At 44.6% G+C, this 16,554-nt stretch overlaps 1 protein-coding gene across 2 annotated transcripts in view; it reads left to right on the forward strand.

Moving 5' to 3' along the window:
- MAP3K10 (mitogen-activated protein kinase kinase kinase 10) overlaps positions 1–15,850 on the forward strand; it is a 44,696-nt gene extending 28,846 nt beyond the window's left edge. The window contains exons 6-11 of one of the 2 annotated variants that reach the window (XM_040405076.1): positions 2,946–3,186; positions 4,822–4,944; positions 5,047–5,185; positions 9,449–9,561; positions 10,302–11,021; positions 14,909–15,850. In XM_040405076.1, coding sequence (XP_040261010.1) covers positions 2,946–3,186; positions 4,822–4,944; positions 5,047–5,185; positions 9,449–9,561; positions 10,302–11,021; positions 14,909–15,303 — 1,731 coding nt within the window. In that variant the 3' untranslated portion in view covers positions 15,304–15,850. Of the gene's footprint in view, positions 1–2,945; positions 3,187–4,821; positions 4,945–5,046; positions 5,186–9,448; positions 9,562–10,301; positions 11,022–14,903 lie in introns of both variants that reach the window. The other variant, XM_040405077.1, reaches the window with a different exon arrangement.
- Positions 15,851–16,554: the final 704 nt, after the last annotated feature.

A 16,554-nucleotide genomic window follows, 5' to 3' on the forward strand; every position in this document is an offset into this window, starting at 1 on the left:
ATCCACACCTATACTCTGCTACAAAGTACAGTAAAATGTGAACGAACGGCTTATAACCCCTTCCCATCATTTGTTCTATATCCTCACCGGAAGTGAATGTATTGAGTGGGCTCAGGAGCTAAGCCCACTCCAAAAAGCAGCGATTGTCATCTGTATTATATAGCTGACACCTGCCTGCATCTGTCAGACTCAGGATCAGAGAGAACTACATCCATTCTACTTAACCGCGGTCAATAGCTACTGCGGCATCTAAGCAGAGAGAGGTGGGGGCTTCTTCTTTCACCCATTTGCACCCTGCAACACAATCATGGGGTGCTAATGGGCGGTCATGGCAGCTGGAAGCCTAGTTAAGGCCCCTACATCTGCTATTTTTGTACTTTTATTATACCCTGCGAGAAGAAGGGTGTAATAGGATAACGTGAAAAGTACTGAAGTATTGCAGTGTATTATGCAAGTGTATCACATTATTTTTCTCACATGGTGAATGCTGCAAAAAAATAAAATAAAATCCCAGCGTGAAAATTGATCACTTTTGTGATCACCTCACTGCCCCCCAAATGTGCTAAAAAATTCTGATTGTAGGCATGCTTCAAATCCACTGCGGAAATGCTACAGACTTCATTCATTGTGATGCGATGAGTAAATCTGTGTCAAAATCTGTGAGCTAGACCCAGCAACTGCTGTAGGGAACCCAGCGCTAAACTCATGCTCTTCCTGACATGAATGCACTGCATTTTTCTTTCAGCTTTTACTAGGGGAAGCTCAATGCTAAAAGTTTTTACAGCTTCTATTGCATTCAATGCTATCTGTATAAACTCGTATGCACTGAGCTCCCTCTAGTGGTGGCTGCAGGCAGTTATATATGATAGGAGAAACAGAGGACTTAGAGCTATATGAGAGATTTATGAATTTATTTTGCCAATGTTTAATGCCACTTATCTGATGATTGTCTCCTTGGAGAAGATTGATTTCCGTTAAGGGAACAGCATGAAGCATTAATAGGACATTGGTAGAAAGGGTGAGCAATTTTTAGCTACTTGGTGTCCACATAGCTAAGGGTCTCACTTGGTCAAAAAGGGCCAACAACATTTTCACTTTCTCCGAAGGCTGAGGAGTGTCAACCTGTCACAGCAGATCCTCTGCAACTTCTACAGGTCTACCAGTTGTATTATGGCCGCGCTATTGCTGCTGAACATAACTCCCTGCAGAGGGTGGTGAAAACTGCCCAACATAACATGGCAGCTGCCCTACCTAGACGGAACATTCACAATAAGAGATGTATGAAGAACCCCCACAACGTTTTCTCTGACCATACACACCCTAGCCACCTTTTGTTTCAGCCTCTGCCATCCGAAAAGAGGTACCAGAACATTCGAACCAGAACCACCTGATTCAAGAACATTTTTTCCCTACAGTTAAACTGGTCACACCAGTAACACTTACAAGAACATGAATACAGACTGGCATACGCTCAGCCCATACATAGCTCCATCAGTTTATGGGACTGTACGCACATTGCACTTAATGGAAACTTCATATGTGTATATTTAGCTATTCACTTCCATACTTACATTTTTTTTGCTGAAAGCTTGTACTTGAACTGAACATAACAGATGAACAGCAGTTTATTGAGATGCTGAACATATATATAAATATATATATATATATATATATATATATACATACATACAGTATATATGGTAATTTTGCCCGCAGCAGCACCTTATATCTTTCAGTGTCAGTGTAGAAAGACATCTAACATTGTTATCCCTGTCTCTCCTGTATGTGTTTGTCAAATTTTTTTTTACACTTAACTTTATTACTAACATGACAACATCACCTAGAGACAGGCAGCCATTTTACAAATCACCTTGAAACAGGCAGTCATGTAAAGCCATGTAGTTACCCCATGGAAGTGTCCTGTGTGCTGACCCAGCACATACGTGTCATGTAACACTTTTGCTTACTGTCAGTGGAGTGTTACATGACTGATGCCATGGATGCATTACACAGGACTGACCGATTCATGGGCTATAAGATTCTGTAGTGACGATAGGACAACCTGATATAAGATGGGTTTGCAAGTAAAATGTTAAATACATGTTTATTTGAAAATTGTATAATTTCCTAATATGTAAACAAATAAATAAATAAATAAATTCTAGCTGGAATACCCCTTTAAGTTATTAGTGCTTTTTATTTATTTATTTATTTATTTATTTTCAGTTACTGTATTGGTAAGTAGTGTTTTGTTATGCTGTACAATTCTGTATTGGTATAATAAAAATAAAGTTGAATTGAATTTCCATACGTAGCATATATATTATGGTCATTTGTGTCCACCCCGATGCAGATACCTGACATGCAGACCCTCTATTGCTTCACCATCTAAAGTTCAGTAACTTTTTCTTCTCAAATTGGCTTTAAATATATTGAATAGCATTATGAAAAAAAAATATCACTTTTATCAACAGAACAAATGGCAAAGACGCAGTCCTTGAGGCTGCTGTTGGGTCCTTGGAAAGAGAGAGAGACCCAGACTGAGCACTTCCCTGATATTAATGTTTTGAGGCAAGCATGTGCCAAGTTCGCAGTACGGGTGGGTTCACATGACATTTTTTGTGTCCGTTTGAAGTATATATTGGGAAAAAAGGATGCAAAAGTACAGCACACTATGCTTTTGTATTCTGCAGTCCCGTAAAAAAAATATTTTTTCAATAATGTAACTCGGTGAACGGATGCTACTGTATGGCATCAGTCTGAGGATGGATGGGAAAAACGTGATGTGAACCCACCCTAAGATGTATGTGTTCATTTGCTAATGGGCCCACACTTCTATGTATTCCTCTGGCCATTGCAGCAGGATATCATCATAAGGGCAGATGTTTTCCACATGATAGAGAAGTAACAAATCTAGTAATGTGATGCATGTTCCATCATATTAGGAACTTCGCAGTCGGGAGGAGGAGCTGGTGCGTGCAGCTGAGGAGCAGAGGAACCTGGAGGAGATGCTCCGAAGAAGAGAACAAGAGCTGGCAGAACGAGAGTTTGACATTGTAGAACGGGAGCTGAACATTATAATGTACCAGATGTATCAGGAGAAACCCAAGGTGAAGAAGCGGAAGGGAAATTTTAAGAAAAGTCGTCTGAAGCACAAGGATGGAAATCGCATCAGCTTACCCTCAGGTAGGGGACATTTATGGGTCAGGGAATGCAGGTTAGTCCATTCACCCAGCATTATAAATATGCACCGTCACCACCACTCAACACCCACATCATCTTGTGCACCCACATCATCCTGAACACTCTACACGCACATCATCCTGTCCACTCCATCTCTCTACACATACATCATCCTGGGCACTCCAGCAATGTACTTCCACATCATCCTGACTCTGAGTACTCCATCTTTCTAAAGCCACATCATCATCCTGAGAACTCCACACACACAATCATCCTGTGCACTGCATCGCTCTACACCCACATTATCCTCCAGACATGTCCTCTTGTGCACTCCACCTCTCTTCACCCACATCATCCCATGCACTCCACCTTTTAAGACCAAATTATGCTGTGCTCTGCCGCACTCTACATCCACATCATCCATGTACTTCAGCACTCTGTGCTGGCATCATCCTGTGCAATGCACTACTCCAGCACTTTTAACCCACATCATCATGTGCACTCCAGCACTCTTCACCCACATCATCATGTGCACTCCAGCACTCTTCACCCACATCATGATGTGCACTCCAGCACTCTTCACCCACATCATGATGTGCACTCCAGCACTCTTCACCCACATCATCATGTGCACTCCAGCACTCTTCACCCACATCATCATGTGCACTCCAGCACTCTTCACCCACATCATCATGTGCACTCCAGCACTCTTCACCCACTTTATCATGTGCACTCCAGCACTCTTCACCCACATCATCATGTGCACTCCAGCACTCTTCACCCACATCATCATGTGCACTCCATCTCTCTACACCCACTTTATCATGTGCACTCCAGCACTCTTCACCCACTTTATCATGTGCACTCCAGCACTCTTCACCCACTTTATCATGTGCACTCCAGCACTCTTCACCCACTTTATCATGTGCACTCCAGCACTCTTCACCCACATCATCATGTGCACTCCAGCACTCTTCACCCACATCATCATGTGCACTCCATCTCTCTACACCCACATCATCCTATGCACTCCACCTTTTAAGGCCAAATTATCCTGTGCTCTGCCGCACTCTACATTCACATCATCCATGTACTTCAGCACTCTGTGCCGGCATCATCCTGTGCAATGCACTCCAGCACTCTTCACCCACATCATCATGTGCACTCCAGCACTCTTCACCCACATCATCATGTGTACTCCAGCACTCTTCACCCACATCATCATGTGCACTCCATCTCTCTACACCCACATCATCCCATGCACTCCACCTTTTAAGGCCAAATTATCCTGTGCTCTGCCGCACTCTACATCCACATCATCCATGTACTTCAGCACTCTGTGCCGGCATCATCCTGTACAATGCACTCCAGCACTCTTCACCCACATCATCATGTGCACTCCACCACTCTTCACTCTCTTCATTATGTGCACTCCAGCACTCTTCACCCACATCATTATGTGCACTCCAGTACTCTTCAACCACATCATCGTGTGCACTCCACCTCTCTACAGCCACATCCTCCAGTGCACTCCACCTCTCTACACTTACATAACATTACATGCATGGAAGAGCAAACCACTGGTGCCCTCAGATATCGCTGAATTACGCTTTACCCCACTTTGTTGTCTGCCCTCAGGTTTTGAACACAAGATCACTGTACAAGCTTCAACAACTCTGGACAAGTGCAAAGGTCAAGGATCAAGCAGTTGCAGTCCTCCCGGAAGCCCCCTGATCATCCCTAGGCTGCGTGCCATTCGATGTAAGTAGTTTCGCTCTAGGTTATACATAAGGCTATGGTTTAAGAAGGTTTGTGCTGAATTTGAATGTTCGTCTCCTGAATATTAACTTTAAATTCTCTCAGTGACCCCTGTAGACGGCAGTAAAACCTGGGGACGTAGCTCAGTGCTGAAGAAGGAGGAGGAGACCTCAACCAAGAAGAAGGGGAGGACATGGGGTCCAAGTTCTACGCAACCAAAGGAAAGAGCCGGAGGAGAAGAGAGGTGACATTGCTCTTTATACTAATCTCATCCATGTTTGTAGCCATATGGCATAATATAGCCCCTACCATAAAGTATTAGAATATTTGAATCCACCGAGGTGGTCTGTGACCATAAACGCATGAGGTTGCAGGATGAGTACATTTCTAGGTTACACAAGTAAGCAATGACTTCTAATATTATTCATTACTTACAACTTGTTGTACATTATTCCTTATAATTTTTTATTATAATCTTCTTGAAGAGTAAGGAGGAGATCCTGCCCACAATTGATTGGTATGATACACCCTTATTTTGTCAGTGTAGTGACTACCATGGGGCCAGTAGTCAGAGGGGGCCCAGCTCTGAACTGATTCTCCTAATTTCTGACCCATATTTATAGTGTTGGTCTGCATTGACCAGTAGGGGGAGCTCACTACATATAAATGTTTATAGCATAGCGGGCCAGCGATGCATCAAATTTTTTTTTAGAGGTTGACACCTCTTAGTAAATCTCACTCTAGTGCTAAATCGATCAAGACTGGCATATAAAACCCCTTGATAAATCTCCCACCATATTGCCTGTATAAATTCATATGCAGTCAGCTCCCCCTAGTGGTAGCTGCGTGCAGCTAGCATTTTATCATATAACTATGGCTGTGTAAATTAAATGGGTTTTCTACTTTTCAGATATTGCTAACCTATACTCTGTATAGGTCATCAATATCCGATTGGTGGGGGGTCAACACTCGCACCCCCATGATCAGCTGTTTTTGACAGGGCGAGAGAAACAAAACAGTGAATGGAGCAGAAGGATCTGTTAACCATGTAGGGTCTGTGTGGCAGACCTCAAAATTGTACACTGTATTTAAAACTCAGACGAGGCCCCTAAAATCAGCCAGACCACTACTTCTACTAGGAATATTAATCAATTAACAACTACTACTCCAATTTTTGCCTTTACTACCACTCCCTCCTTCTTTTACTCTGTGTGCTACTGCACATCTGCTTTTAATTGCTAATCAATTCATTCTATAACACTGTACTGCTGACTCTGTTTTCTTGCCAGAGGAATTAGGTTCCTAGCTTGCTAAGTTCCTTGCTGTGCTGTTTCCTGTTTTCTGCCCATGTACTGACCTGTGCCTGTTTCGCCGTTGTGACATTCTGCTGCCAGTCCTGACCTTGGACCAGTTTCTTTGATTTGAACAAACTCTACCTGCCCTCACCTCAACCTCTTTCTGACTATGTGTTTAGCTTGTTCCTTCAGTGCCATGCACCAATATCTCTGACCCCCATGCGTTAGCTGTCAAAGAGGTAGCCGTCTGGTGGTTCTTTGAAGTGAAGTCCAATTCCCTGTATAGGGGTTAAAGGGTGAATACCAGGGAGCCGCCGCAATAATGCCCTTAGGGCAAGATGGGCGAGTACTTACCAGTAGTGTGCTCTCCCTGGCCTGCAGACGGTCCATTCAGGTCTGTAGCCACAAGGTTGGCCTCAGAAAAAAAGCAGAATCAGTACTGTTGCTTTAGTGTGAATGGGGTTTTTCTGCTCCTCAGTTCACACAGCAAGTCTTGAAGTGAAGTAGAAAGTCTAGACTTGAAACAGTTCCTCCCCAACCTATGGGGGACAGCTTCACACAGGTTTGTGAGTGTACTAGAGACCCACACTTTTAGGAGTGCGGGATTTGTGAAGGTGAATAGTCAGTGATGGATTAAAGGTTGGAGGGTGCATTCAAGTGGCCTGGCAGGGGAAGAGAGGCAGCAGGATCCGGACAGTGGTCATCCAGTTAGATACCCCTGTCCTACAGGAATAGTTACGGTTCAATCATTATCCTACAGGAATAGTTAAAGGGGTTGGCCCAGAATTTCTGAACTAACTACAGGATAGGTGATAAATGTGTAATCAGTGCTTGGACCCCCACAATCACAAGAACAGGGATTCCTGAGTCCCCTGTGTGAATGGCGTGACCACCGATCAATTCACTTCTGCAGGACCGTGAGAGAGAGCAGAACGCTGTACTCAGCAGTCCCATAGAGAGTGAATGGAGTGGTGATCACGCATTTGTGCATTCCTGCTCCATTCACACAGCTCAGGGATCCCATTCTTCTGATCAGTGGGGGGTCCCAGCAACCGGACCCTGAGCAATCATACAATTATCCCCTATCCTAAATGTTATTATATTTTTTTTCTTGTGGACCAACTCCCATAAAATGTTCTATTATAGCACTGTTGCTATGATGTCAGGAAAAATGGTTTTGTCATAGCAACAAAGTTCTCTTTATGTATTTTAGCAAATATTTTTGAATTGTTTTCATGGAGGAAAGAATCTTTTTTGTCGGGTTAGCTTCAAGAGGACCAGTAACCTCTCCTGACATGTATATTTTGCATTCCCCATGTAATAACAATTTTGGAGCATCTATTCTTATGACTCTATGTTGTGTCATTCCTTTATTATTCCTGCAAATTAATTACAAGCAGTTTGCAATAAAGGTCCAGCTGAGTGAAACCAGTTGGGGGGGGGGGGGAGTGTCCCTGCACAGTCTGGCACTGATTGGATAGTGTCAGACTGTGCAGGGACACACCCTGAACTGGTAATCCCCATCTGGACCTTCATTGCAAACTGCTGGTAATTCATTAATGGACTTCTAACAAGGATGATAAAGTAACAGCACAACATAGTCCTGCAAATAGATGCTCCAGAATTGTCATTACATGGGGAATGCAAGTAGTTACTAAACCAGACATGTCAGGAGAGGTGACAGCTCCTGTTTAAGACCATAATGACCATTCAGGATGCATATAAGTGAAGGAGCAATGATGGATATAGAATTCGTTAGTATGGATTAAGCAATTACCAGCTATTCATTATGTAATCAGCACAGTCCACTAATATAGTCTGCTCTGGCTGGTATGTAAGGAGGCTTTGTATAAGCTTTCTTAGTAATAATGGTACCATTTAGTAGCATGGCTGCCAACAAAGGAGACAAAAAAAGGGTAAAAAATGGAGTCCGTAAATGAAAATTAAATAGATATAGTAAAAGTAAAAACAAAGGGCATATATAAATGTAAAGAACTTCGAATACTCTGTTCACTTCCCAGAGGTGAAGCTAAAGCTGGCCATATACACATGAGGTAAGTGTCAGTCAGAACACCCCCGATCCTCCCAAACATGTGCATGCTTGGCTTGGCTGAGCATGCATATCTAGTAAATGCCACTGGCCGACTTCTCTTGCCGGTGGCTTATCTCCCCGATAGCAAAAGGATCAGGCGTTGAAAGCCAACGATACTTACTGTATCTCCCCTGACATCTGCCACCAGCAGGACACCACACACATTAGGCTACTTTCACACTTGCGTTTGGTGCGGATCCGTCATGGATCTGCACAGACGGATCCGTTCAGATAATACAACCGCTGCATCCGTTCAGAACGGATCCGTTTGTATTATCTTTAACGTAGCCAAGACGGATCCGTCTTGAACACCATTGAAAGTCAATGGAGGACGGATCCGTTTTCTATTGTGCCAGATTGTGCCATAGAAAACGGATCCGTCCCCATTGACTTTGGATCAGTTTCGTCAGACGGACACCAAAGCGCTGGTGTCCGCCCCCAAAGCGGAATGGTGACGGAACGGAGTCAAACTGATGCATTCTGAGCAGATCCTTTTCCATTCAGAACGCATTAGGGCAAAACTGATCCGTTTTGGACCGCTGCTGAGAGCCCTGAACGGATCTCGCAAACTGAAAGCCAAAACGCCAGTGTGAAAGTAGCCTTAGCTGTTCGAAATTGGTGGATTTGACTGCCATAGATGAAATGTGCATCTCCAGCTTTAGTGTAGAAATGAGAGGCTCTTAAAAGCACAATATAAGAGTCAGCGCAAACCTCATCCCAAAACCGTGCATTCTTTACTAAAATTGCTTATAGTTTAATTTTTGTTGCATATTTTGTAAACGTAACATAAATATAGATTTTCCATTTTAAGAAATAATGTGACAGAAATTGCTATGAAAATAGCTATAAAAAACACAGCATGAACACGGGGGCAATTACTTTTTCATATGGAACCAGATGGTGTTGGATTAATTTTTTACTTCATAAAATAATCATTGAAAAATGTTGAATTTACCAGGGTTGTGTTATATATTTTATTTAATTTTATAACGTGAAACAAGCACAAAAAACCCAGAGGAAATCATCAAATACCCGTCACTGTAATGGTCAACATAATCTACAAAAATGTGAAGAAATCCAGTGTTCGGTACTAAAACAAATTCTCTTTGCCCGTGTATAGGCTGAAGGCACTTGGAGAAGGTAGCAAGCAGTGGTCCAACAGTGCCCCTAACCTAGGAAAATCACCCAAACACGCACCTATCAGCGCTGGCTTCGCTAGTCTCACAGAAATGGGTAAGAGTCAGAAGATTTACATACTGTTCTTTTTTTTTTTAATCTATCTCCTATTTATTTATCTTCTATCTATCTATATCTAATATCTATCTATCTATCTCATATCTATCTATCTATCTATCTATCTATCTATCTATCTATCTATCTATCTATCTATCTATCTATCTATCTATTATCTATCTAATATCTATCTATCGCCTATCTATTTATCTTATATCTATCTATCTATCTATCTATCTATCTATCTATCCATTAGAATCTTATCTACCATGAGAACCAAGGATCAGGCATACTGAATTCCAACATGCCCAATTCTTCTGTATTCCGCCGAGCCCCCCCCCGCACCACACAACAAAAACACATCTGCCATTGTGGGTTATTTACGACACCACACAGGTTCAGCCAACATTCATCTCATGTGTATGGCAACTTTAAAGTGCACCCAACATTTTCCCAAACTTCTAATTGTTTGCAGTCTGGGTGCTGAGATCCCCCCGATCAGTAAATTCAGGGTGCAGAAGCTCTACGCAGACCTCTGTTCATTTCTGTTGGTGTCCTCAGAGTCCATAGACTGTCTTAGGATCCATCTACCGCCCACTTCGCTCCGCAAAGAGAACCCAACAGAAATGAAAGGCCACGGCCCTCGCCTGAATGGGACTGAGCCGCAGAGAGGCCATGGGACCGATGGACGTGACGTCACCAGTCCTAACACATTACCTGATTATTTTTTATCGTTGCAGAGGAATATGCAGAGAATGAAGGCTCCGTTCCCCAGTCCCCGTATTCCACACAGTCCTACCTCACGTTACCCCTCCAGACCGATGTCAAGAGTAACACCGAGGACTCCAGCCTATCTGCCGCGTCATCTTCAGACAGTCCTAAGCGCACCCCTCAGTCGCGCAGGAAAAGTGAACTGGTGCTGCTAGGATGTGCGTCCCTCTTAGCGGCCGTGGCATTGGGTACTGACCTCACCGAACTGGTGCCCCAGGAAGAAAAGAGAAAGGGAATCTTTCAGTGGGCAGGAAGGGGTCAGCGACGCAACGCCAACTCCCCCAGTCGCTCTATTTCTAAAGAGGAGCCGGTCATCCCTCCCAGTTCAGTCACCCTCATCTCCTTGTCTTCCATCTCAGACTGTAACTCCACCAAGTCCCTTATCCGTTCAGATAGCGACGAGGCTGTTTTGGCCGGTGATAACGCGCCCTGTGGGCACCTAGGTCCCAAGGAGACCGGTAGGGAGCAGAGCGATGGGCAAAACCCACTTGTGGACTATAAAGTGGAAAGCTTTAAGCGGGACCCCCGGCAATCACTGACTCCTACACACGTCACAGCCACCCGTCCTAACTCCTCTTCTACAAGAGGTCACAGGAGGACTCCATCTGATGGGGCCATACGGCAGGTCACACAGGGTCACCGGCGCTCACCCTCAGATGGCAGCACCCCGCCTCAGCTGGGTGACACAGGTCAGTATTTTTTGTTTTTATTGGTAGCTTGTCTATTAGATTTTTTCTTGTTGAGGACATTATGCCAATGTCACCTGGTTGTTTTAGCAGAACACAGATACCCAGTGCTTAAACACTCTGTGCAGCTTCAAACTGCAGGCAACCTACATGCCATGTTTGACGTTGACGTGCTCAGGAATTAAGGCAGGGTTGGACTGGGCCACCAGAGGATCATCCGGTGGGTTCAAGCTCTGACAATAATGGACCCCTAATAAAACAGGGCCCTTAAGGTTCTGTATGCGCAGAAGGTGGGCCTTCAATCATTTCCTCTGGTGGGCCCAAGGGACTTCAGTTTGGCACTGAATGAAGGCACCGGGTTCCCAGCCTGTATGTTCTATACAAGAGCATGTATACAATATGGCCAGCCAAGGTGGCTGCTTTGGGGCTCCTGAAGGATAGGGGCCCCTTCTTCTCCATGTGTAATGTGAATTGACACAAAGCTCCTCAGTAGGGGGTACCATTTTGCCCCCACTCCTCTATGTCTGGCCCCTGTGGCTATATAAATGGCAGGCGTACAACAACACTTAGGCCCCTTGCAGACGAGCGTGTCCGGATGCGTCCCGGTGCATTGCGGCAAACCCGCGCGAGTAGGTACGCAATTGCAGTCAGTTTGGACTGCGATTGCGTTCCGTTGTTCAGTTTTTATCGCGCGGGTGCAATGCGTTTTGCACGCGCGTGATAAAAAACTGAATGTGGTACCCAGACCTGAACTTCTTCACAGAAGTTCAGGTTTGGGTTCAAGGTTGTGTAGATTGTATTATTTTCCCTAAATACAGAATGCATAGTACAATAGGGCTGGAGGGGTTAAAAAATTAAATAATAATTTAACTCCCCTTAATCCACTTGTTCGCACAGCCGGCATCTCTTCTGTCTTCTTTTGTGAGGAATAGGACCTTTTGATGACGTCACTACGCTCATCACATGGTCCGTCACATCACCATGGTGATGGATCATGTGACTGACCATGTGATGAGCGTAGTGACGTCATCAAAGGTCCTTTTCCTCACAGATGAAGACAGAAGAGATGCCGGGCTGCGCGAACAAGTGGATTAAGGTGAGTTAAATTCTTTTTTATTTTTTTTAACCCCTCCAGCCCTATTGTACTATGTATTCTGTATTCAGAATGCTATTATTTTCCCTTATAACCATGTTAAAAGGGAAAATAATAATGATCGGGTCCCCATTCCGATCGTCACCTAGCAACCGTGCGTGAACATTGCACCGCATCCGCACTTGCTTGCGGATGCTTGAGATTTTCATGCAACCCCATTCATTTCTATGGGGCCTGCGTTACGTGAAAAACGCACAAAGAGGAGCATGCTGCGATTTTCACGCAACGCACAAGTGATGCGTGAAAATCACCGCTCATGTGCACAGCCCCATAGAAATGAATGGGTCCGGATTCAGTGCGGGTGCAATGCGTTCACCTCACGCATTGCACCCGCGCGAAAATCTCGCCCGTGTGAAAGGGGCCTTACTCTAAGAAGGCATGTTTAATTAGACAGGTAGCACAATAGTGCAAACTGGAGTCATTGGACCCCCAGTATTACAGGTCCCAGATGGTTTATGACACAACTTTCCTAGACTTCTGAATGGCAAAGTATCACTGCAGAGAAAGGACTGTATGAAAGCTGGATGACAACTCCTATGGGAGCAGTAATTGTGACCACATTGTCACCCATCTTTTCCAGAAACGGATGTAACAAAGAAATGCTGTTTAGACATTGCAAGAGACCTTTCAAGGACTTGCATTTGCCGGTTATTGGGGAAGGGGGGGGGGGGCTCCCCCTATGTAATGTGAGGCTACTTCAGCACGGAGTCATTTTGTCCACATAGCAGGTAGATGTGAAGTAACATGGGTCGTGCGTAGATTTGTCCTCTACAGCGTGTAGGCGAATGGGAAGTGAGGCAGATATAATTTTTCTGTTTTTGGAAGAGCTTTGTGCGCTGTGGTCTGGCAGGGAATGAAGACTCCCCCAGAATGCCCTTTAAAATCATCTGCAGCATCAACATAGCCGAAGCGCGTCAGCTGTATTCAGTCTGCAGTCGACCTAGTATCAGAGTATCCAGGAGTGTTTCTGGGTTGCTTTCTAGTTACAGATGATATAGTCGATAATGTACTGTAAATTATAAAGTGCACCCCAATCAGCGCTTTTATTTCTGCACCCATAACAGTGTCAGCCATGATTGCCCCCCTTATAATAGTGTATAATGTCAGCCATGATTGCCCCCCCTTATAATAGTGTATAATGTCAGCCGTGATTGCCCCCCCTTATAATAGTGTATAATGTCAGCCATGATTGCTTCCCCCCTTATAATAGTGTATAATGTCAGCCATGATTGCCCCCTTATAATAGTGTATAATGTCAGCCATGATTGCTTCCCCCCTTATAATAGTGTATAATGTCAGCCATGATTGCTTCCCCCCTTATAATAGTGTATAATGTCAGCCATGATTGTTTCCCCCCTTATAATAGTGTATAATATCAGCCATGATTGCTTCCCCCCTTATAATAGTGTATAATGTCAGCCATGATTGCTTCCCCCTTATAATAGTGTATAATGTCAGCCGCGATTGCTTCCCCCCTTATAATAGTGTATGTCAGCCATGATTGCTTCCCCCCTTATAATAGTGTATGTCAGCCATGATTGCTTCCCCCCTTATAATAGTGTATAATGTCAGCCATGATTGCCCCCCCTTATAATAGTGTATAATGTCAGCCATGATTGCACCCCCCCCCTTATAATAGTGTATAATGTCAGCCATGATTGCACCCCCCCTTATAATAGTGTATAATGTCAGCCATGATTGCCCCCCCTTATAATAGTGTATAATGTCAGCCATGATTGCCCCCCCTTATAATAGTGTATAATGTCAGCCATGATTGCTTCCCCCCTTATAATAGTGTATAATGTCAGCCATGATTGCTGCCCCCCTTATAATAGTGTATAATGTCAGCCATGATTGCCCCCCCCCCTTATAATAGTGTATAATGTCAGCCATGATTGCTGCCCCCCTTATAATAGTGTATAATGTCAGCCACATATGACCTGTACAGAACCAGCCCCACACCCATCAGCGAGCCTTGATCACCAATATCACTGTTGCCAGTTCACTGGTTGTCCTTCCATGGATCTTTTTTGGTAGGTACTAACCACGGCATACTGAGAACACCCCACAAGACCTGCCATTTTGGAGCTGCTCTTACCCAGTTGTCTAACCATCACTTGCCCATTTTTCCCGCTTCCAACAAGAACTGTTTACTTGCTGCCTGATATATGTTCCAAAAATGCTCGAGTTGTGAGATTATCTCTCACAACTGGTCGTCGCTAGGATATGCCCCCATTGTCTGATAGGTGCAGGTCCACCTCTGGCACCCGCACCTACACAGAGAACGGAGCGCTGAACGTGGTGGAGGGCGCAATGCGTATGCGCAGCCGCATTAAATTAGTTTCTATAAGGTTGCCAAAAATAGCTGGTCGCTGGCTCGGCTATTTCCGTCAGGCCCCTAGAAGTGAATGGGAGCGGTGGCTGCGCATGCGCAATGCGCTCCCATTCACTTCTATGGGGAGAGCGCTTGGTGGTGGCCGGATCTGGGGAAACCCGGGGTCCTCCAGCCACAACCTTTCCTGCTCCGTTCTCGATATAGGTGCGGGTTCCATTGTCTCAGATGGGAATACCCCTTTAAGTCTCCTCTTCCCATCAACCTTCACAATGGGCATGTATGTTATTTAGTAAGGGAGATAAGTGGGTCCCCTATATTGTTGCCGTTACTTATCTTTAGGAATCATACAGTAAATATAATCTATTAGGTGAATATTATAACAATCAGTTTTTTTCCCCACAGGTTCCAAAGAGCACACTCCTTTTCCTCGCCTTCCGGACCCCCACTTTGTGTTCCCCCCTCCAGCCAGACGTAAACCCTATGACAAGGATTCGGCAGTAGAAAGACCCACCACCTTGGAATTCGCACCTCGGCCTCGACCCTCTTCTAGCCGGCCCCGTTTGGACCCTTGGAAATTTGTGTCCCTTTCTCGGACTCACAGTTCATCTCCATCTGGCAGCGGGGGGGATGCCAGCTCCAGCGGATCCGCAGATGGTATCCAGGTTGGGGGGGTCGAGGAGACCCTGCTGGACATGGAAGTAGAAGGGCAAAGACTGGACAACACTGTCCCTTTGTGTGGGGGAGGGGTACAGCCACAGACTGACCCTTATTATAATACGGGAGCGGACGTGTCTTAACCGTAAAAGGCCATTGGCACCAAGTATTATCCGGCCGCTGCCTCGTGAAGGGAAGGAGCGGCTCTCATGAATGTATTTTGTGTTGTTACCCCACGGGTTTAAAAAAAATATAGAAAATAATCAAATAAAATAAGGGGTGGACCCCCTCCCCCACTTTATTCCTATTGTCAGGAGTAGCTGAAGCGGAGCAGGCAGGTTCCAGTCCATGAATTATCTGGGACTCTTAGCTCATTAAAGTGTTCAACATGGTACTTCACCAGTCCTTCTACACACCGGGGTTGGATTATCTAATTGATTTCTGTGAAAATGTCTGAGCCTTTGCCTAACCCACCTGTGTTTACAAGTATCCTTACCATCAGCCCCGTCTCGGAGCGCCAAAGACCTTGCCGAAATCTTGGAAGTCGCTGGCTTAGCTGCATTGTAGCATGGCAATAGGCAGGGTGTGGTGACTTCCAGCAGCTAAAGGGTGTAAGACGTACCCCAACTTGCTCCATCCGTTGTCGTCTTAATGGTGACTGAAGTATTATTAAAGAATATTACCACTCTGGTCTGCGGCGAGTTTCTGTCATGTCACATACATGTACCGTAATATCTGGATAGGTTACTGCAAGTCTCACAGTCCACATAAGGGTTAATAATGGCACCATCTAAATGCATATCCTGAAATGGCAGCACAGGGCGAAATCAAGGTCAGTATTGCCAAACTTCAGTCTCTGTCAGGGAGATTTGTAAATTACCCCCTTAAAGGTATTGTTCACCCCCATGGACCTTTGAGCCAGAGGGGCTTGAGGGGCCTCGGAGACCCCTCGGCCGCATAAGAACAGACCAGTATTACAACCTACAGTTTAGATTATTTTCTGTAGCATCCACTCTTCGAATTTGTAGTTCTTCCTCTGTTGTTCTGCCTGGAAAATAATATGAATAAACGGACAACTTGCTGTTCAGATTCCACCTGCCATTTGGAAATTTCCCAACACACAAACCATCAAACCATTGCTGACAATGTCAAACTGTGTGTAGAGGCAAACCAGACTGGAAAAGGGAATACTAACCCCTAGCTGTCATTGTAGTCCTACATTTCCAGGAGGAATAACAGAGGGATGACACAAAAATAAAACAGTTATTTTACACTGAAGTCAATAGAATGATGATTAGCAAAAAGAAAGCGTCATTTTTTTCATGACCAACTAAAATCAAAACGTATTTGGTGTAAAGAAGCTAATGGATTTTTTTTTCAAATTTTTTTTTTTT

This window comes from Bufo bufo, chromosome 8, assembly GCF_905171765.1.
Source record: "Bufo bufo chromosome 8, aBufBuf1.1, whole genome shotgun sequence".
In the NCBI taxonomy this organism is placed as follows: domain Eukaryota; kingdom Metazoa; phylum Chordata; class Amphibia; order Anura; family Bufonidae; genus Bufo; species Bufo bufo.